Below are 22,516 nucleotides of genomic sequence, written 5' to 3' on the forward strand. Positions count from 1 at the left end.
ACATCATAATTAGAATCGAAATAAATAGTTATCATATTTCCGACGCTCCTTGAACCGATCATGAGCGCGACTCCGGGGCGCGACTCTAGGTGGCGCTGCTGGGTCACTTTCTGTGCCGGTAAGGAGGGCTGAGTGCGGGTCGGGCCGGGGAGACCGCCAGCCGGGTGGATGTCGCGAACACAGTCGTCCGCCGTGTCGGCTCCAGTCTCCTCTCGGTTTCTCTCGGATGCGCTTGTCTGATCGGAGGAAGTGGAATAAAACGGCAAGAGAGGAACCGAGGAAACGCCGACTGAACACAACCGGATGTAATCAACCACGGAGCAGAATGACAAGCGGAACAAAAGAGACTTCTCGTTGTTATTCGAGTCTCAGTGGATTGAACTAACGGGCAGCTAAACGTTAGCTCGCTACATTACGGGTATAACTCGCTTATTTTTTTAAAACGGGCTATTTAAACCTTTATTTTTTATTTTTTAAAGGGTCACTAAATTCGTGAATCTAACGGGATTCATGTCAGCGACACAACCTTAACTTAAATTGAATTGTTAACGAGATAAATAGCTTCTGGTCGCCCGGGGTTAACGTTAAAGCTAGCGCTAGCTACTAGTTAGTGTTAGCTAGCTTACCAGGTTAACCAACCGCAAGTGACGTCACCGTTGGTGAAGTCAATGATTTGTGGTCCTGGTCGTACTTGTGATTGATATAATATATTATAGTCAAATATGGGCAGTTTTTAACGTATTTGTTCATTTATTCAAACAATTATATGTATGTTATTCAACTGTGTTTAACCTAAAGCTAGCACTCTAACTTTCTTTCTCGCATTAACCAACCTAACGCTAGATGAGCGGCTCCTGTTTTGTTGTTTTCCTCCCGGAAACAGACAGACTGTGTGAAGTGGAGTCTCCTCTGTGTTTTGCAGCTTTTCGGTGAGGAGTGTGTCCCGTTGACGAGTGCTCGCCATGGCAGCCGTGGTGAGCTACTCTCCACCATGGTGGGCTACAGTCCTGAACAGACTTCCTCATTACAGCCTAATGTTCGAGCCATCGAGCAGTGAATTCCAGCCAGATGATTACACATATCTACAGGTAAACAACAGCCGCAACCTCTCTCACCCCCTTTGCCTTTCAAACTAAGATGCTTACAACACATGTTTTATTCCAGTGTTCAGTATTTAAGATGAATGTGTCCTCCACATTGTGGAGCAGGACAATAAGGAGAATGTGACCGTGTAAGTCTGCAGCTTTACGTTGAAGTAAAATGCATCAGCGGTTCTCATTCTCGGAGACAGATGACTTGTTAGCACCTGTTCACCTTTTGATCCATGTCACCATCTGTGTGTAGCTGTTCTATCCTTCTGTCTTGACCTTTGACAGATATCCACCAGCTGGCATCTATAGTGTGATCCAAGCCACCTAAATTGACCTATACGGCCATATACTTTTTTATTTAATCAATATATAATTATAACCTGTGTTTGTTATATCATATATGGGCCATGTGGGCTCTGAAGTAGCTTTGCAGAAAACCTTAACTACTCTACATGTGTGGATTAAAGAGGTTTGTGGGAGCGAAGGTCCGTAAGAAGTAGAGCCTGTAGAGGCTGTAGAGCCTGATGAGCAGCTAAGACTGGGGGAGGGGAGAGCAGCATGGCATTAGTTCACAAGTTTAATATTAAAGAGACTCTCTCAATGTAGGTCAAGTGATACTTTTTTTTTATTAAAGATGTAGTTTCAGCAGGTGTTTAGCATATTGTCGTGTCTGTGGATGTCGTTGGCTTCTGCTACGTCTCATATGCTGCGCAAGTTATGCTTCTCAAAACAGTGATTGACAAAGACACAAATTAGCTTTGACCCACAGGATCCAGTGAAATGACTCCATGTATATAACTTCTGCTTGAAAACGAGGAAAAAAAGAATCACTGATTGTGTCAGATTGCACGCCATTAACTTCAGATTAACCCTTTTAGTTGAACATTCAACAAAGAAATCCTGCAAATCCTCCCTGAGAAATTCTGTGGAAGCTGTTGATTCAGCCGTTCAACAAAGTTTAATCTGCTGTCTGGCAGGATGGGAGGATGTTTAACTTGTCATGGGCGTGATGAAGAGTTAAATGTACCAACATCATTTGGCCCTGAAGCAATTACAGTTGTCTTTAATGTGTTTATTCACAGACTTTGTTTATGCTGTTCCTTTTTCGGAGTACATCATTACCAAAGCTTATGTGGCGCTGTGGGTTTTTAAAAGGCTCTGAGAGACTGAGGTTATTGAGTGTGTGGCATTATAGTTTCAGCAACTACTGAGGACAGGGAATAACAAGTGACGGAGTGATTTATAACACGAATTGGCAGACATGGGTGGAAGACGTAAGAGAATGGTGTGTCCATTTTACAGTGCCGGTATGATTCATGAAATGCAGAAGTGAATCATCGCTCCAGAGAAACGGGAAGACGTGTTGCAGACATGCATCAGCGTCAGCACCGGGGATGGGTTGAAGCTTGTTCGGGCTTTAATGTTTGAACAATGAAAGTAATCTGAGGTGGGAAATGATATACATCCCTGTTAACTTGATTAACTTGTGTAGCTGTCAGACATTTTCTGTCAGGTTTTTTTAGTTGATTTGTACATTAGTGGAAAGGATGATCTATCACATACAAAATGAAAGCATTGTTTACCAGAGGTGTCCCCGGAGTGCATTCACTTGAAATGGTCATAATTTTACGACGTCATTGTACATATTTGTCCGGCTCTCCGAAGTATAATCGGGAGCCTTTTTCCTGGTAGGATACAGGAAGGACTTCTTAGCTGGATAACGGCTGCAGCTGTTTGGCACTCGCTGTGTCCAGCTTGAAGTACAGCATCTCTATTTAAAGGATGTTCAGTGGAAACATAATGCATGTTTTGATAAAAATGCAGGTAATACAGGTGTTGGAGCACATTACATCCCTGCCTTCACTCTCTTATCTCAACAAGAACAAAACATAAGCGGCCATCATTAGACTTGCGCGCTTCACTGCAATTATTATCACACTGTGATGACGGGTGGCTAATTATTGTCAATGCAACGCTCTCAACTTCAGCACAAGTCTTGGCTTGTCAGCTATCCATGGTGCTCGATATACGACTACATCATGAATACGCATTGTGCCCGTGCACAGACGACATGGAGGCAAAGCACCAAAAGTGGTACGATTTTATAGTTTTAACTCCTGAATAGGGATTGACGATGTGTAGAAAATCAATCAAGCACCATATTTTAGTCCAAAAACCTCGATATCGCGACGATATAGCAGAGTTTATTATTGATGCTTTCACAATATATTTAAATAATGTGATTTGTGATAAGTAATCATCAGTAATGTGGATATAATGAGCGTGTAAAGGCCAATGATAGAGCGGCAAAAAGAGTCAGTGCGGAAAATAACATCGCTGGACTGAAATGCAGCCTTTAAAACCAGACAACACTTATGCCATATTACAATATCCAAAGTCTTAGACAATATGTAGTCCCATATAAAGATATCAATATCATATTTATGTTTGGCTCAGCCCTACTAATGGCTTGCTGTTTGCACTCTATGAGCTTTGTCTGGTTGAACTGTGCAGAGCAACAAAAGGAAGTCTTTCAATCGTATTTGTGAATGTGATTCCTCAGTCTGTCATTTATTCACAGTATCACAGTCAACACGACACAGGCTTGGTTCAAAGGAATATTCTCGCCACATATTACATTGCCAAGACTGCGCTTTGAGCCGGCAGTTGTTCCAAGATCGAGCCCACTTACTGCCACGAATCCGGTCTCCAGTCGGGGCGAGTCGCTCGCTGTGAGGCACCGTTGAGGAGAGTGAACAAATAGATCAAGCCTGGATTTTTACTAAACAAAAGTGGCAGGGTGGAAATCAGCGCGGGCCGTGAGTCCTCAGGAGTGTACAGTGAACACGGAGGCCCTGTGTCTGACCTACATAATGAAGTGGTGCTGTCGGCCGAGAGGTTTCACCGTGATAGTACAGTATAGTGCTCCGCTGCTGGCTTTGAAACGCTGCCAGTGTAACGTGTTCACACTTGTAATATAAAGCCGGTATTACTCACGAAATACTTGAATGCGATATCACTTCAGAGGGCTTTTGTATTTATTTTCTTTCACACATTTAGTGGCGCATGTATTGTGCCTAAATGAGCGGGTTGTTCTGTTCCTCATCAAGTACCTGATGCATGCTCCACTACACAACACTTGCCCTATAGGACACAGAGGACGATGATTAATATATTTCTTAAAGCTAAAATATGATAGATCTTGCAGTGCATGTGGAGCTCTGTGCCCTTCTTCAAGACTGCTTTGTGGTGTTTCTCTGCGGGGCACTTTGGAAGTCCATTATCACCCACTGTTATTGATGCTAAAGTGCTATCAGCTATGAAGTTTCCATAACCGCGTCCCTCTGTCCACCAGTGGCTCATGCTCGTTGGAGGTGTGGCGCTGGCCTGTCTGGCCCTGAACCTCCTGGTCCTGTTCGTCTACTCCATCTGCCTGTGCTGCCGGCGGAGCAAATCTGAGGACCGGCCCAGCGCCGACTGCTGCTGCACCGCGTGGTGCGTCATCATCGCAACGCTCGTCTGCAGGTGAGGATTCAGTCCCCGTGTTTTCGGATTCCCTGCGCCAGATTTAACGACGGGTTAATGATTGCTTTCTGTAAAACTTATATATTTGACGACCTTTGTGTGTTCACAATACGGCAAGACAGGAGAGCAAGACACAATATTCTTGCTGTAGGTCACCTGACGTGTCCTGCTGCACATTTCTGCTTGGTGTCTATATCTCAGGAGTGAATTGTCTTTAACATGCAATCACCAGTTGTATCGTCGATGCTCGGCACTTTGCATTCACACACCCAGGGACAAAGATACAGGAAGAGACCGGACACCAGTCCACAACTGACCAATCTCAGCTGGATATGTAAATCTTGCAAAGCCCTAAACACGACGGAGAGCGACAGATATTTGGAGATGCAAAAACTATCCTGAACTATCCTGTTCCTCCTTATCATGAAGACACAGAACCAACTAACAGCAGAGGTTTGAATTGTTGTTCAGCCGCTCAGAATCTCCACATAAAATAGCCGACAAAAGAAAAATACACTTTATAATTCGCCACATTCAAATTTTGCTATGCTCAAATTAAATCACTTTTCTATAAAATAGCTGAAACCAAAAGGACTTAATTACCCCCAAACTACTTAACTAAGGCGAGACGTACACCTAGACTGACAGCCACAAAATTGCATTAATAAGTTATAAAGTTATTTTAAATTATTAATGAAAACTGCTGAATACATTTCAATTTTGGGGTAGTAGTCCTGTCGGGACTGTACAGTGGTGCTGTGGGAAATTACGTTTGTATGTGTGCACACTTAAAGCACAAAAGACCCCAGCATTACTGTAAACGTACATTGGCTTAATTTTTACGTTTCGTTATGTTTTATTTCTGAAGTGGGTTGGTGTGAGAACTGAACCTCTTCCTGCCGATGGGCGACTTGAGAGCCATCTCGGTTGATTCAGAGCAGCACAAAGAGCTCGGGGACCCGATGAGTACAACAACTGCATTACAATCATAGTGTGTGTGTGTGTGTGTGTGTGTGTGTGTGTGTGTGTGTGCACGTGTGTGTGTGCGTGACGCTTAATGTGTTTTTAGTGAAAACAGGAAGGACCGTTTTGGGGAGGTCATACGTTTCTTTGTTTTGCTTTTGTTCTTTTGAGGGAGTCCGTGCTTTGCGTCATTGCACAAACCACAACACCGACACACAAACAACATTCAAATCATCAAAGCCGGGAGTTGGTTTTATGGTTGTTTTTTTTTCTTGCTGCGACGATCGCTCCTGTTCACCTTTTCCACACTGCGGAGTGTGAGAGGAAGAGATTAGCAGCCCTCCAGGCAGCGGGGGGGAAACCCATTGATTCACCGAGGGCTTCAACTTGGCCTGACTTTAGCTTTTGAGTGATTTGTTTGTCATCATCATCATCATCATCATGACTCTTGATTAAACTCACGCCAGCACAGGATGAGGTTTAGCAAAGACCAACACGACGAGCTATCGACTCCTGCTTCAAATTGCCTCTCAGGGATCAGAGTGTTTGGATTTATAATACACAAAGCAATCTCACTGTGAGAAGCTTATCCTCTCTAATGTATATCAAAGAGGATCGCAAAGTACACACAAATGCATTGTCGGAATATTTGATTTATTTTCGACGACGTGCCGATAGAAACAGTTTCCCATGCATTCGCCGGAACTGTTTTTTTTCCTTCTTCTTCTTCTGCCACCTGAGGCTCGTCTGTGCTAACGAGAGCTGATCTCCTGCCTCAGTACAGCCTTTGTCAGCCGTAGTGTGGCTTTGGGGTGGGGGAGGGTGGAGGGTAGGGGGGCATAGCTGGTCCATTCCTGTGTGTTTCCATGGTTCTGTATGGGGTCTTTCTGCTGGAGCTGAAAGGAGCCTGTTGACCGGGGTCTGGACCGACAGGGTTAAAGTGGAGTTCACACGCCTCTCTCTCCCGGGCCTCGCTCTCCTCTCTGTCTCCTCTCTGTGTCTCTTTTGGCTAATCCCTCCTCCTCCCTCGTCTTCCCCCCTCCCGCCCCCCTTTTTTCCTTTTGTCTCCCCCTCAGCGCTGGCATTGCTGTGGGTTTCTATGGGAACGGCGAGACTTGCGATGGAGTGAATCGGCTGACGTATTCCCTGCGCCACGCCAACCGCACAATCACTGGAGTAGAGAAGCTGGTAAGGCTTTGATGGTGCAAATTATACCAACGTGTTTAATAATTCATCGCCCACCCCACCCTCCCCGACCGGCAGAGCCGAATCCCATTTTTCCTTCCTTCGTGACCTTGTTTGTCCTCGTGCCGGCTGTAGGTGTATGACGGCACATCCTCACTGAACCAGACGGTAGAAAACAATCTGCAGCAGCTCGAGGGCCAGTATGCGCAGCACGCGGACTACCTGTCCATCATCCAAAAGCTGCAGGGCCAGCTGGACGAGCTGGTGAAACAGATGGGGGACATCCCCTTCTGGAAGAACGCCAACATCTCCCTGGAGGAGCTGGCCGACAAGATCGAGCTGTTCGACTGGTACAGGTAAGACTGCGATTGGATGCAGTCAAAGCAGTCGTTCAAACAAAAGAGCGCCATAATGCAACACGTTACATATTCAGCTCCGGTCCGATGCTGCAAAGTAAGGAGTGGCAGCAGCAGTGAGCGACGCAGACTACAGGCCGGGGATGCATGTGCTGCATTTCTGTATGAAGCGGCATTTCTTCATAGCTTCCCCGGTTTCTTTCCCGGCAGGGATGTTGGCTGAGGCCGCTCTGTTGGATACGCTTTTGAATGAACATTTCTAGAGTGTGAATTGGGAAGCAGATGTGACTTAAGACAACAAGGACTGAGTTGTAGTTATTCAGCATCTCATTAGACGACTGACTTACCAAGAGCCACGAACCTGCATTATGATTGGTAGAAAAAGAAAGAAGAGTTGTAATCCCTCTGGGTTGTGTCCAGTTCTTCATGCCTACAAGTATTATTATGCAAGGCTTACCCAATGGTTTATGTTTTTCATGTGTCACAACATGATTTAAAGCAGAAATTATACAAGCTATATTTATTTAAAATGCTAAATGAGTGGTTGCAATGATTTTCAGATAACAGTAATTATATTTTTCATAATAACAATATAAAAGAGTCATTGTGGAAGGGGTCTCTTGGAATAATCTCTTTTGCATCCTTCTCTTGTCTCGTTAATTGCTTATTAAATAAGAATCTTTCTTTTATGAGCTGAGAGATTGAATGCTTGCGCTTGCTCTGGAGAGATTGCGCTCTATTTGTTGTTGCTGTTAGCTGTGCTGCTCTTGTTCACGACATGTGTCCTCACAGGTGGCTGGGCTACATAGGCCTGCTACTGTTCGACGTCCTCATCTGCCTCCTGGTGCTGTTTGGCCTCATACGCAACTCCAAGGCAACGCTCATAGGGTGAGTCTCGTCACGGGGTCGCAGAGAGAGATTCTTCTAGCTCTTGTCACAGAATAAGCGATATTGAATGGACATGAAGCCTTCGACCGAGTGAGCCCACCTTGTCATTGTAATTTAGTCGTGGGTGAGTTTATGCCCTGTGAAATATCCGCCCGGTCACAATTCATTTCGCATCATGACCATGATATCCTCAGTATTAAGGCGATTGCTAATGACACTTAGTGACTAAATCTGCAGCGTTGCCTTTCTATTTGTTGGTAACTGTTTTATATTCAATACAGCGGCTATTAAAAAGGCTATTTGCATTTTATAGACATTCAAAATATTACTGTAAAGTCTGCCATAGAAAAGGAGACCACTTATACCGCCCAGTCTTTCCCTTTTTTAATGGCAAAAAAAGGTAATCAAGCAATTCATTTGCACACAGTTTGTTAAATGAGTCAGTAAAATTGCTTCATTGCAATAATTATTTTTGAAAGCCGCATTTAATAATTAAAATAATCTCTTAACATGCCTCCCGAGTTCTACTTTACTTCTTGACCGTAGTTCAACTTAAACGTACACAAAGTCCGCCCCGTGTTTGGAGATGAGATTAGCGTTGTGCCTTCAGAAGAAAGCCGGCCCGGTGTGATGCACGAGAGCGCTCGACGCGTACTTAAGGGCCGACGTAATTGGCTTAAAAATATCTCCTGCCGCACAGCGCAGATGAATAGTATTGCCATGACACTGCAGGTTGAAGGTACTTAAACTCCTCACCTCCTCCTCTCTCTCCCCAGGGTGTGCTTGTTTGGTGTTGTCGCTCTGGTGATCAGCTGGGTCTCCCTGGGGCTGGAATTGGCCGTCTCAGCGGTAAGTGTCTCCACCAGAGCGTGATCCTGTTTTCAGGGTAGAGCTGCACAGTTCATTATGTATAATTGGGGAACACGATTTTTTTTTTTTTTTTGGTGCTCAGCCAAGGTCTGACGAATTTAGCCTCAGAGGGACATTTTATTTTGCTTAATCCGGAGGGTTGAACACGGGGGTGACAGATAAATAGAAACACCTGTATGATGCAATGCAATGCCATACAGTAGCCTCGCAAGAAGCACAATCTTAAAGACCCCATAGACGTATTCAAAAACATTTACAAATCATCAGATGTGTTGTCCCACTCTTTCTCTCTCATTGAAAAACCCAGAATCTATAAATATGTAAATGTTTTCCATTTTGTCCCCTACGTCTCTGAAAAGTCTGTGAGGCTATGTGCACGGCAGGTTTCAGGTTTCCCTGTCACATTTGTGTGTAAGGTGCATACTCTGCACATAAGTCATCCTTCACATTAACCCTCTAAATCGAGGTGACAAAGCAAAAACCCATTTTTGAGTGGAATCGTTGCAGGGTTTTACACCTCATCACTCTTGAGTTTTACACAGATGCTTGTGCTCACGGGCAAAAAGATTATCATTGCCTTCATGGTATCGCAGACATTGTTCACACGAGACCAGAGCAGCTAATTTGGCTGTTGTGTGGAGGACAGAAACAACCTTATTGATGCTTGGCCCTCAGCTGGGAAGGAGTCGTCCTGTCACGCTGTTAAACATGTTGTTACAGCTACAATCAATCGCTCCCGTCTTCCATCCATCATGACAGTAGTTTTTAATGTTTTTCCTTTTTTTCTCTCTAGGCCTCCAGTGACTTATGTGTTGCTCCCGACAAGTATGTCATCCAAGTGGCAGACAAGTATGGCGTCATCAATCGAGGTATGAATAACGCACTCGTATGGTGCAACGGGTCTGTTTCTCATTCACTCTGACGGCTCTTTTGAAACGGTAAACACATGAGTCATCTGACACTGAAGAGGACACTTTAGCCGGAGTTGTTTAATCCCCTCCCCCTTCCTGGTCTCAATGCTCTGATTATCATGCAGCAGTGAGGCGGCATTGTTCTGAGCAGTGGGGCTCGGTCTTCTCCATGGCCCATAAAAAGTGTCTATAAATGACTTCCACATCTGCGGCAGGGCCGAGAGGGGCAATGAGCTGCAGTACAGAAGCCTCTCATACATCTCCGCTTTGTAATTGCCCAATTTGTCCCATGATGGGAAGCGTGGAAGGGGAAAAAATAGCGTGTGTGTGTGTGTGTGTGTGTGTGTGTGTGTGTGTGTGTGTGTATGGGGGAGATAAGAGCAGTGCAGAAGAGGATCAGAGACACAATATGTTTCCTACATCCCTTCTCAGCCTTTAGAAGAAAGAAAAAACATGTGAAGACGCTGCTCAGAGGACTTCCTGCTTCAAAATGTGTCTTTTTCCGCTCTTCTTCTTAAATATGGCACTTGCTGAATGCACAAATCAAGCTTTTGGTTAATCAGGCCGGAAAAACCAGAGCTGTAAATGTTGCGTTAAGCACCAACTTCCTCTTTGCACTGAACTGTATTATGCAGCAGATCTGAAGCTGTGTTTGGCTGCAGGGCTGATTCGTGCAGAACGGGGGGGTTTTCTCTTCTATTTTTACCCCTTTAACACATCACTACTCAGCCGTAGAAAGACATCTTTTTAGATTTTGAATCGAGTCTATCTCTCATGTGCACACAAAGACGGCATTGCATAAAGATCACAAACCCTAAGATATTAATTTCCTTTACACGTGGATTACTTTTGAAAGGGAACGTCTTGCTCAGTTGTTTATTTTCCCTTTCCAGCTCACGCCTTCCTGAAATAACACCAGACAGATAGCACAAAGTCTGTTTTTATTACAGCAGATTTATTGCTCTCCTGCCCCGGATAACTCTTTTATTTTTTATTTCAACATGCATCATTCCAACTCCCCTCCATTGTTACATTCCTCTGCTTTCCCCTCGTTGCACAATTGTGTCGGACACATGGTCTCGATCCAAACGGAGAGCGAGAGTTAATCTGCACGATTTGTCATGTAGCAGCCAGCATTTCTGTGTTAGCCGGATGGTTTCATGTGTAAAACACGATGATGTTGATGATAGCAACAAATCTGAATCTCATCAAAGGAAAAGGATACATTTATAATTTTTGAATGTATTTATTCATTCTAAGCTTGCTTTGAGGAGCTCAGTCTCTCTGTAAAACGTTTGCTTTATAACAAAATATCCTATTTCCACTCCCTTTTCCTGCCAAAATGTATAAACGGGATAAAGTGCAGTGCAATCTCTGTCCAATAAACAAGCTATTGTGACCGTTGCCTGAAGCCGCGGCTCACCGATAATCAATCTGTTTGTAAAAACAGACGCGTGTTGTCCAAGTCATTGTTACTGACGCTTTATTGCCCCCTTAAACGTACATCCGTTTGATCATTTTAAGCCATAATTGAGTCTTCAAGAATCCCTTCTGTGTGTCCTCTCAGTTGACAAAGTGCTAAAAGAGCGTCCGTAGCTCCTTCCATTGCCAAAGCTCACGCTCTCCCGATAAACCTGCTGATATTTCTGTGTGCGTGGGTGCATGTGTGAACGCAGCTGGCCCGATATGTACTTCTCCGTACCGGAAATCCTTCTCCCTGAGTTCACTCGGCTGCGTGGGAAAAAAAAACGAGCTCCCGGCGCAGCGGCCAGCGTGGACGTCACGCTCGCCATGTGCCAGGGAGGCGGCGGCGTTCTCACAGCTTTTGTATTTGTGGACGTTGCTGTGGCTTTTTGAGTCACTCTGCGAGGATTTCTCATCGGCTCCTACTCACTGCCGTGGGCTCGCAGCCGGAGTGGGCTGCAATGAGCCTGTGAAAGTCCAAAAAACCTCAATTATAAGTCTGTTGCGCTTCTCAGTGTACTGTGAACAGATTACAAGTTTGGTCACGTTGCAATTTGAACAATAAACCCCCCGAGATGATTAAAGCGATCATGAGGGATGTTTTGCTGGAGCTTTGTGCTCTGTAGCTGCTGCGTCATGGGGAAAACACTCCCATTAATGCGAGAACTTCAGTCTTTTGGAAACGTTTCACCTCCGAGCTCGGGATTAGCTCAGCGGGAGCGTAGTTTCAGAAGCAACAAGGCAAGCAGGAGAACAAAATACAATGTCTTTGCATCGCGCCGTCGAGGAAGAGAAGGCACAACACATTGGGAAATAAGAGATAATAATAATAATGATAAGAGTGCTGAGCAGCTTTGATTGAATGTATTGAAATAAATGTGCAGATTGTGGTTGCACTATTTAACGCCATTTTTGCACTGTGCTCATTCTAGTCCTAAAATATTGTGTCTGTTCTTTTAAATAATCAAACCGTCTAAAGCTGCATCTAATGATTGTTTTTTGTTATTGATTAATATGCCAATTATTAACTCCATTGAACAATTTAATTGGTCAATAAAATCATCGGGCGATGACACATTTAAAAACAATGAAAAGTCCTCATATTACCAAAGATATTACTGCTCGAGCAATACTATATTTTTGGGCACTATGTTCATATTCAGGCATTTAAATACATCTGATAGCGATGTGTATATGGACTGACACTGTTTATAAGCAACCTTAAACCTTGTTGTTTGTTTCACTTGCGGTAATTTCTCATTGCTTATCGGCCAGAATAAACACAGATGCTGATATATCTGTGATAAGCTAATATCAACCGATTTATTTGGTCAGACTGTTGATGGATGAACGTGAATTTACGTGACTCTGCTGACATACTCTCTTCCTGTCCCTTTGTATTCACAGATATCCTGCTGCACTACCTTAGCTGCAATTTGGAACGAACGAACCCCTTCCAGCAGGTTTGTTGTTGACATTACTCCTTTTGTTTCTGCGTGTTTGAGCAAATTCAGGAATGGGTTGACATCATACAGTGTATGCAGAGCTTTAATGTGGTCATGATAACACTCAAATCTCAGCAGTAGCGTCTTCATAGACACCTCCTCTGTATAATTCATAGGAATCTGCAAATGGTGAGATTTCCAGTGGGCACAATGAGTCACTCCCTCTGTTTTTTCCATGCAAAATAGTACAACACTTCCCATCCTGCCAGCAGGAAAACTGATGAAGAGAAGCTCTTCCTGTGTGTGTGTGTGTGTGTGTGTGTGTGAGTGTGAGTGTGAGAGAGAGATAACATGCGCTAGCAGAAGAAAATGCGCGTTAAAAGCTACAGAAGAAGAATGGCACTTTTACTGTGAATCTTTAGTTTGCTTTAATGGACGCTTCAGCAAACTACATGAATAAATCACAACTTCTGAGTGCTGTTGAAGTCCGGTCCGTCTATTGTTAGTACGACTAAAGAAAAGGAAGCTATAGATGCGAGATATAAGCCCATCGGCTCACATCTATAAGCTGTCGGCGTGCACGTGACTACAAAGAGAGACAGCCCTTAATGATTTGAAATAATGGACACATATGTGTTACATACAGTCTCCGTACTTTGTTTCAGAAACTCTCCGGGAGCCACAAAGCATTAGTGGAGATGCAGGACGACGTGTCTGAACTCCTGCGCTCTGCCACCAGAGAGTATAAACAAACTCAGGTATGTTTCCTGCACTCTTTACCAGGCATGGCACCTTTTTACAGGCTAGCAGCTGCACCCCGACCCCCACCAGGCCACAAGCAGTCCTGTGCTATTGTACCGTTTGCAATGGCCGAATAACCCAGTGAATGACAGACCTGCAGAGAGGTGAAGTGCACCTGTTAAAGATCTGCTGACGGCCCACCTGGGACCCTCATTATGTCCATTTAGCCGCATTAGGCTTTCAGCGGCCCTCGTCAATACAACACTGCGGTATTGTCCCCGCGCTGGTCCTTACACTGTGTTGACAGAGGCACAAATGAGAGCTGACTTTGGGAATAGAGAGGGGGCATATTTTCACTTCACATGCCCACACATAGAAATGTGCTGAGGTTGTGGAAATGTTCATATCAGGCTCTTAGACGGCTGGAGGAAGAGTCCATTCAAATGTATCATGCATTTAAATCTGCTTTTTTTTTCAAGCTGGAGCTGCTGTGTATGTTGGTGAAGGACACTTATAAAGAATTAGATTTACTTTGTTTGCGTCGTCTTTTCTTGACTGTTTATCCCGTTGACGAGCGATCAAACTACCACTCGGTTGCATTTTTAAAATGCAGATAATGAGAATTACACTAATTTATGGACATTTTTTTAAATTCTTTTTTTGTGGTTGACCGTGGCATCCAAGCAGTTGGACTTCAAGTTAAGCCTTTTTTTTCTTTTTGTTTTATATTCCAGGGAAATCTAGAAGAGATCCAGGGGATACTGAACACCACGGAGATCAGTCTCCATCAGCTCACCGCCCTGGTGGACTGCCGCAGCCTGCACATGGTGAGCAGGGAGGACAAGACTTACAAACCAGTCTTTATTGGAGAGTAGCTCCCTGCTGGCCGACTGGTTGTGACATTTTCGTAGTTTCCTTTCATGCTCGTGCAGCCGACTACACTTGTCAGCATCGATAACATTTGCCTCCGTGTGTGTCGAGGCTTCGTGGCGTTGCTGAAGCGCGCTGAATGACAAGTACTTTGGCGTCTTGCGACACTCGGGAGGATTGTCTCTCTGTGGCTTCCAAAATCCAAGTGCACACGTGCAAGTGCAGCACTCTTAAAACATCCTCTCCCCCTAAAAGCTTATTACTTCATGAAAATTAGATCGTCTCCAGTTGAGTACAGGATGTGTTTCTGCTGTGCCGTGCATACAGATTGAAGGTTCTCAATCGGGATACTGTTGTGTGTAGCGCTTCTTTTCAAACCCAGATAAATCCATTGCCTTCCTTTTTTTACCAACCATGAGCTCATTGGTTTGACCTAGTTTAAATGAGAAATTACAGCAGATGCATTTTAAAGACTGTTGAAATCCACGTGCCAAAAATACAAGAAAAAAAAGGATTTTTGTTTTGCTTTTTCCTTCTTGGGTTTCTCAAACTTCCTGATAGTTTGAATGGAGACACTGATTTGGTGCCTCTCCTTTTTTTTTTTCTTTTTTTTTGCAGGACTACGTCCAGGGCATGACGGGGGTGTGTTACGACGGACTGGAGGGCCTCATCTACCTTGTGCTCTTCTCCATCATCACGGCTCTGATGTTCAGCTCCATCGTCTGCAGCGTGCCTCACACCTGGAACGGCAAGAGGTGTGTGACAACATCCTACCGGCCACACACTCCGCCCTTCAACTCGCAACCGCATCGGAAGCGGGTGCAAAAGCTTTTTTTAAAAGCGCCGTTTGCGTGCAGGACTGCGAAATAATTTAAGAACATAAGCCTATCAATAAATGATGCTTTCATAGCATTTCTCCCTATTCCTCTCCGGCACTCGCGCGGCATGAGAGCGACAAAGTAATTCCGGCTAAATAAGGCTGTGTTTATCACCGGGACGTGTCCAAGAGGCTCCAGCTGCTTCCTCAAATAGATTGCTTCCCCGTTATCCACCCCCTAATTGTGCCGAGTTGGCCTAAATCTATCATAACCACCGCCTGGGCTGCTGTCTTTTTTATTATTCCTGCAGCAGATGGGTTAAAAATCATTCGGATGTCTTTGTCCCATCGGCAGCAGATATGGTTTTGCGAGGATGGCTGAGAGGAACGCGGTCTCCTGGACTCAGCCGTCAGCTCAGCTGCAGCACATCACTAACTGATCCCTGCTAACAATCGAGGAGAGGGGAGGGGGGGGTCATCAGTTTGATCTCAGCTGGTGCTTCCTGTTATAAAACAAAGGCTTACACGCCACCGGTCTGTTTTCTCAGTGGTCCCTGTTAATCTTTACCCCTTGTGGAATTACATGATTAACCATTAGTACGCTAGGTTAGCAAACCTAGTGTATATATTAATTAGTTCGTCTGTTTTCTCTGACATGCACACTTGAGTAAATACATGTGTTGTTGGAGCTTCACTGCACTGAATGAACTCGTGGATTCGCTATGCAGGAAACTGCGGGATGAACACTAGAGGGAGACAAGCCTCCATGAAGTCGGGGGCCCTGTTGCTCTGTGTTCACAGACAATGTTGAGTGCATTGTTGGTGGATCCATACACTGTTCGGCTTCATTGTTTGCAAAGAATCGAGTGGAATCACGTTCTCCCTCCCGAAGGAGGCGCCTGCTTTTATCTTGACAACTTCAACAAATGCATTTATTGTCCCGCCTGCTAAATGAGGGCTTTTTATTTCCCTGCAAAAAAACTGATCCAATTACACCAGGCTATTTTTTAACCGTCTTCGTTCAGTCCCTTTTAAGCTCAGCGGGAAGAACTGCGTCGTCTTTGCTTCACGCGAGCAGAGAATTCTTCAGTTTTTTGTGAATCAAAACGCGGCCGCGTGGCTTTTTTTTTCCTTCTTCTTCTTCCTCCTTGCTCCTTTGTTATCAGTCAGACAGGACGGGGTCTCCCTCTGGTGGACGGCGATGGTTTCACCGCAGTGCCGCGTTTGATGTTTTGCAGGAACGACGAGGACAGCGAGGACGAGTCTCTGGGCCACGGCGGGAGGCAGAACCACGACAACCTGTACCGGGTCCACATGCCCAGCCTGTACAGCTGCGGCAGCAGCTACGGCAGCGAGACCTCCATCCCCGCCGCCGCCCACACCGTCAGCAACGCACCCGTCACCGAGTACATGTAAGTCACCGCCTGATAGTGAGCCAGAAGGCCCGGTCTGAGGTCGCAGGGCTGATATTAGATACTTAGGAAGCAATGCAGTGGACAGCCGATGCAGCTGTTGCTCTCCAGCTGTGAAGCATGTGAAACTCAAAGCTCCCTCATGAGTCAAGCTCAAGTGTCGGCTGAAACTGGGGGGGAGGGGATCCCCCACCAATTTCTGTGCGTTTTTAATGCTCTGAAAACTGACATGGAGAGTTGCTTGTGCGCGGCATATTGTTTCATAATCTTTAAAGCAGTGTGTCGGGGGGTTTTATGCACTTCGTGTGTAGTGTTTGATCTCAACGTGCGTTTCACTCAACAGGGCTCAGAACGCCAACTTCCAGAACTCTCGCTGCGAGAACACGCCTCTGATAGGACAGGAGTCTCCGCCGCCCTCGGTAAGTGTCGCATTTCCTGTTTGAATAAAACTAAAACGTGAGAACTCTAGTGACACAAACCCCCTTTTCCACAGATAATCCAGCGACTAAAATCATGGACTAAACTAGGAACTTTGCTCGTTCCTGATTGCGTTTCCACCGCATCTGTAGAACCGTGATGATTAGACAAAGTAGACAAATAAAGGCGGTGTTTAAAACACACAGTTATCATGAAGATTCACTCTTTTTGTCGAGAAGACTCCAGAGCGTCTTTCTCCACAGCGATCTGTGTGTCCGATGGTCATTTTATCTGCCATGACACCCTCAGCAATTTGTTTTTTTATTACTCTCCTTTACTCACTTTGTTTCCTCATCATCGCTCCTTTTACTGCATCTCTCTCTCTCTCTCTCTCTCCCTCTTTCTCTCTCTCTCTCTCTCTCTCTCTCTTTCATACTTACACGAAGCCTTTGTTTTTAAGTGAAATGAATATCAAGAAATGGTTCAACACCAGTAGAGCCCAGTACTTCCTTGTTTTTTTAACACAAGTTAAAACAGCCAATCAGGTCGGTCCTAATTCTGGCTGAACTACCACAAAGCACTGCTCACAGGTCAGGAACTATCCTACAGGAACTACACTTTGGGAACCAGCGTTTGGAGAGATCATTCACACAGTGAATCCTGTGTTCTCATTGGATAGCTGTGTTGTTTTTTTGTTCTCGTCTTTTATTTGATTCCAGTGGGAAAGAAAATAAGTCCTGCCCACGATGATGATGGTCTGAAACCTCATCAATAAAATGAAGCCGGAGAGTTTTTGATCCCCAGGACTTCATGGAGTGAAAGAACCTCGTTGAAACTGTGACTTGATAGAAGTTGCTTGACCCTGTAAGAGGAACAGACCTCACTCATCCCCTCCTGCCCCCTCCTGACCTGAACCCCCCCCCCATTCCCCTCGTGGCCATGTAGACGCTGCTTTGTGTATTTCTTCTCTATACTCTCTTCTTGTCGTCTTTATTTTATTTTTATTTTTTTTGTCTGCGAATCCATACAGTTGTATTTGACTGCCGCGGACAGTAACAGCGGTCAAAGCTGGCAGTTAAAGCCTTCGGAGAGTTCAAGATCGTTTTGGTAACATCATCTGCTATGCTAACAGGTACAAAAACATGCCCGCCTCCTCCACCTGCTGGCCTGCTCCTCCTCTGTGCCACCTCCCAAACTCCCAGCTCTGCTCACCCTCAATTCAGGCACTCCCCCCTCCCTCCCCCATGTCCTGACTCCTGCTAAGTGTCCCACCTGGTGTCTCACCTGACTTCTTGTGTCCCGTGGCCCTGGGCTGCATGTCCTCCCCCCCCCCCCCCCCTCCTCCCTGCACCACAGATGTACTGGGAGGAACATGTGGAGCTGTAGCTCTTCCCTGAGGCTCACCCTAAAGCTATGAGTCAATGTCAAGTCAAGGTCAACGTCATGACGCCGTTACACTGTTTCACTGATCACCTGGATCTGTTTGGTCTTGATTCTTCACATATTTCACACGTTTATTTGATACGCAGTCTGGATTCAGTCGATCAGGTGTCTGCGTAACAAAGAAAACGTCACTTGAAGGTGACACTGTTTTTTTTTTAATGGCCTTGTATTTTTTTACAGCGGGTGTCTTTTTTTAATTTTCTGGTATTTTACCCACCGCTGCTGCATAAATCTGTCTGCTGATTTATGAGCTCTGCAGTTGAGCGTCGCTGCCGTTACTGATTTGAACTGAACACATTTAGACTGACGGATATTTAGAAGAATCAGCCAGAAGCTGAACACCGCCGACAGATGGCGGCTATTGAGTCTCAAAACTCTCGCCTGAAATTAAACAAAACCAGATTTTTCGAGACAACCTTAGCCAGACTCACTTTGACAGCTCCAAAGATTTTTCCTTTACTATCCCAGGTAAGTAGTGGCTTTAATGAGCCCGTATTGATGCAAAAACTCTGCGTCTGAATAGCTCCGACATAAGAAAAATAGATCACAACTTAGTGTTTCCACTCGTGTTTGAAATGCAGCCTCTTTGTGCTTGTATCGCCTGTGTTTAAAACAAAAAAACATGCATGGGGTGCATCCTAAATGTTTATGAATGTGCACGAAGGTCAAAAGCAAAAAGGGAAATAGTTTAAACTGGAATTTAATGTGATGCGTTTACACAACTCCTTGTCGCCCCCTTGTGTCGCTGTGATGTTCTCTCTGTTCATGAATCACTTGACGTCCCTTTAGACCCCAACAGTGTGGAGGAACTAGTCTGAGAGGTAATCTGTGACCTGTAGTGCTTTGATAAGTCCAATCAGTGTGTCTCGTGTGTTCCTCCACTGCTGCTTTTCATGTTTTATTTACCAGAAGGCTTTGAATCTGTTTTATTTCCGGGTTTAAAAACCTGCATCTTTCAATTTGAGTCATATAATGTTGGAAAAAGCCTCCATGGACTTTTGTTCAGGAGCGATTTGATCCTTTTCTAAGTCGCGTTTTGTTCCGAGTGTCATCGTCTCTTTGTTTTTAACCGCAGTACACCTCCAGCATGCGGGCGAAGTACCTGGCCAACAGCCCACCGGACCCCAACGCCCCTCCTCCTCCTGCGGCGGCGCAGCAGCATCCGCCACCGGACTCCTCCCGTCTGCAGCGCTGACGTCTCTGACGCGTCGCGTCCAGTCGGCCTGTTCGTATCCCTCACACCTTTCCAGTCACTCCTCCCACCGTCTCACTTGACTTCAAACGGGGAAGAAAAAAATTACAAATGTGCGTTTTTATCCTGGTTGGTCGAAGCCCCAAAAGAAAAAGAAGAAAAAAAACGATGAATCGCACACATTTCTTTCCCCGCTATCCCCGCCTGAAGTTCACGATCGCGGGAATCAATGTCGGTGCTGCAGCTGAACTGACTTTCACACTCCAAACTTATTCCAGTAGACATCTAACAAGACATTGCAGTGGACTCTGGAAGTGCTCGTAGACTAACACCTCCTGGTTGATGTAGTTTTGTACTGTACTGCGAGACGCCGTACACGTGGAAGTGGGAGGAGCCAACTGTTTCCCACCTGACGTGAAGGCGCGACGTCTCACAGATTTAGCTTCATCTCACGGTGCAGGTCTGCTCTGTTTGGATCATCGAGTGAGACGCACATCGTTCTCCGGTTAAAGTCGGCATACTGTATATTTCACACGCACATTATCTCGTTTCTGCATTCTCGTCTGGGACCAGTTTTCCTGCAGTGTTGCACGTCTTGCAGGTATTTTTTTGTATTTAATTTTTTTTTTCTTCGTGGCATTTTTTCCCCATATCCATTGATGAGCCACTATTCCTCAGCAAGAGACTGTAACTTGATGCTGTGAACTTTATTCTGGCACATCCTCTTTAAAGGATTTGATGAGGACAAAGAAGAGCTGCGTGGGGTTTTGAAATGCAGCGATTTTGGCAAGAAGAGTCTCAGCAGGGTGACGATGTCCCCCCCCCTAACCCAAAAAAAAAAAAGAAACTAATGAGTGTGACCAAGACGAGAAGTTTTCATACGACTGGAAGAACTTCTTTTCCTCTCCCGCCCTTTGAAGACGACGGTGAGCCAGAGGACAGAGCTCAGACTTCACCAGACTGCTTGTTATTCTCTCCACGTTCCCGTTGAGTTGTAAAGCCTCATCTCCCTGAACAGAACTGGGACTTGTCCCCACACACACACACACACACACACACACACACACATAACCTTGACTCGGTCCGGCAATTTTCTCTGCCACCAAATGCAGCAGCTCAGAGTCAGAGACTCTGGTCACGAGAGTCTTAACGCAGGTTCATGTGACACTTTGCGTCGGCAGTGCAGCGTCCCACAAATGTGTTTTAGCATTTTTTAACTGTGTAGACGAGAGCGAGCGGATGCTGTGAAGGGATCATGACGACTCCTCTCTCTCTCTGTCTCTCGCCCTCTCTCTCTCTCTCTGTGATCTGGAATATTGTCAAAGTAAAGCTGCTGACTTCCTGTTCAAACTGTACTTCTGCTCGCTTCTCTTAGATGTGCTTTGTGACCGGTGCAACAGCTGGTTTTATTAGACTGTGCCAACAAAGGGAAGCGCAACTCTTTTACTCTGAATATCTTTTTCAATGTCTTAACTCGAGGCCACGTTGCTCCCGGGTTGCTCGTGTACTGAAATGAGAAAATGACTCTTTTTTCCAAATCATTTGTGCTCTTTAAACAACATTTTGACACTGTTTTTTGGGGTAGTTGTCACTTTCTCTTTGTTGTTTGTAAAGCGAGGCGACTGTACAGATTATAAACATTTACAAGTGAAGGAGAAAGAAAAAAAAAAGTGGCAGAAATTTACATTTGATTTTCAATTCCTTAAAAACTTTATTCCACTTTTTTTTCAATATTTCTTTTTTTGATTTGCTTTTTCTGTTATTTTTAGCATCTCTTGCCAGCACAGTGTGTTGCTTCATTAATGTGAATATGGTAAATAGATTTGAGTTTTTTTTTTCTGGAAAAAGAAAATCACTAGATGTCATTTTGTTTTATTTTTATTTTATACATTTCTCTTTTTTTTTTTTTGCAATCTCTGATACGTGTACATGTAAAACCTGTGGTTATCTTGAGCTTGAATGCTGTGTTTTGAAATTAAACCAACTTTAACTGTAGTGAGCGGCCTCTCATTGCACAGACACGAGGTAGCAGCACCGCTCTGTCACACGAGAAATAATCCAACATATTACATTTTAACAGCCGGTGATTTGATCCAATTAGACACAAGAAAGATTTCTCAACGGTAAACATTTTTGTCGTGGGATTTTATTGTTTAATAATCTGTAGTGAACCAGGAAGTCTCTTTAATAACATTTTCTATGCTGCAAGAGTCTTTAACTTGGCGCTGGCCGGCTTCCCTGAGCCGATCATCCTGATCCTGTTTAACCACGCTGATCCACTTACTGGTGACATCATCAGAACCACGAGCAAAGTACTTGTATAAATCCACACTGAGATGAAGCGCTGACAGCTGCGTGGAGATGAAGCGGCAGCAAAGAGATTCAACAAGGCAGAATAAACGATGTCAGAGCGACAAAGTACTGCAGAGTACTTGGCAGTACCGGTAGTACTGCTCTCTGGTACTTCTCCTGGAGGTTTGAATGCGTGTTGGTGTTTTCATTGAGCAGCGGCGGAGCTGCATGCAGATCCCTCCGAGAGGCAGAAAGGCGGCGTTGTGCTCGTGACCTCCGAGCCGACAGCAGGCCGAGGGTCAGCTCCGCTTTTGTCAACTTCCTTCACGCCGCCAGCCAGCTGCCGCCGTGTGGAAGTCTGGATTATAAAGAGGCGGAGGGAGTTCCTCTTGAACTGACTGCTTCTGATGCTTCACATATTATATTACATACATTTGTTGTCTATAAATCGTTCGCTGAACTTTTAGTTTTCAGACGAAACGTAACTTTGTAATAGAAACACAGATTTATTTCCTTTAGCTACGTCACTTTCCTCTAATCTTTCGCGGCATTTTCTTGTCTCAAAAGATGGATATCGAGATTACATCATGTCCTCGGGTTCCCCGCTGTTTATTGGGCGGGGGCCGAGGTAAAC

At 45.0% G+C, this 22,516-nt stretch overlaps 1 protein-coding gene across 3 annotated transcripts; it reads left to right on the top strand.

Moving 5' to 3' along the window:
* The first annotated feature begins 108 nt into the window (after window positions 1-108).
* On the top strand, window positions 109-21,585 carry ttyh3a (tweety family member 3a). 3 transcript variants are annotated; one of them, XM_068578649.1, is made up of 16 exons: window positions 109-418; window positions 923-1,088; window positions 4,447-4,616; window positions 6,656-6,767; window positions 6,900-7,120; window positions 7,913-8,008; window positions 8,785-8,857; window positions 9,672-9,747; window positions 12,661-12,716; window positions 13,364-13,456; window positions 14,174-14,266; window positions 14,928-15,064; window positions 16,365-16,538; window positions 16,882-16,957; window positions 17,986-18,087; window positions 19,474-19,542. In XM_068578649.1, exons 2-15 carry the CDS (start codon window positions 963-965, stop codon window positions 18,064-18,066), a joined length of 1,584 nt encoding a protein of 527 aa, XP_068434750.1. In that variant the 5' UTR covers window positions 109-418; window positions 923-962; the 3' UTR covers window positions 18,067-18,087; window positions 19,474-19,542. The 3 variants fall into 3 exon arrangements, with proteins under 3 accessions (XP_068434750.1, XP_068434748.1, XP_068434749.1); XM_068578647.1 differs by lacking the exon at window positions 17,986-18,087 and having other exon boundaries at window positions 19,474-21,585; XM_068578648.1 differs by lacking the exons at window positions 17,986-18,087; window positions 19,474-19,542 and adding an exon at window positions 17,032-17,164.
* Window positions 21,586-22,516: the final 931 nt, after the last annotated feature.

The sequence above is a fragment of the Clinocottus analis genome, unplaced genomic scaffold (assembly GCF_023055335.1).
Source record: "Clinocottus analis isolate CAN_PGR_092001 unplaced genomic scaffold, fCliAna1.0.p SCAF_16, whole genome shotgun sequence".
Classification (NCBI taxonomy): domain Eukaryota; kingdom Metazoa; phylum Chordata; class Actinopteri; order Perciformes; family Cottidae; genus Clinocottus; species Clinocottus analis.

What these genes read in the sequence shown, in the direction of transcription:
- ttyh3a (XM_068578647.1), top strand. Translation starts at nt 963, where the DNA reads ATGGCAGCCGTGGTGAGCTACTCTCCACCATGGTGGGCTACAGTCCTG. An exon ending in ATCGCAACGCTCGTCTGCAG is followed by an intron (nt 4,617 to 6,655) that starts GTGAGGATTCAG and finishes TCTCCCCCTCAG; the next exon opens with CGCTGGCATTGCTGTGGGTT. An exon ending in AGGAGTCTCCGCCGCCCTCG is followed by an intron (nt 16,958 to 19,473) that starts GTAAGTGTCGCA and finishes TTTTAACCGCAG; the next exon opens with TACACCTCCAGCATGCGGGC.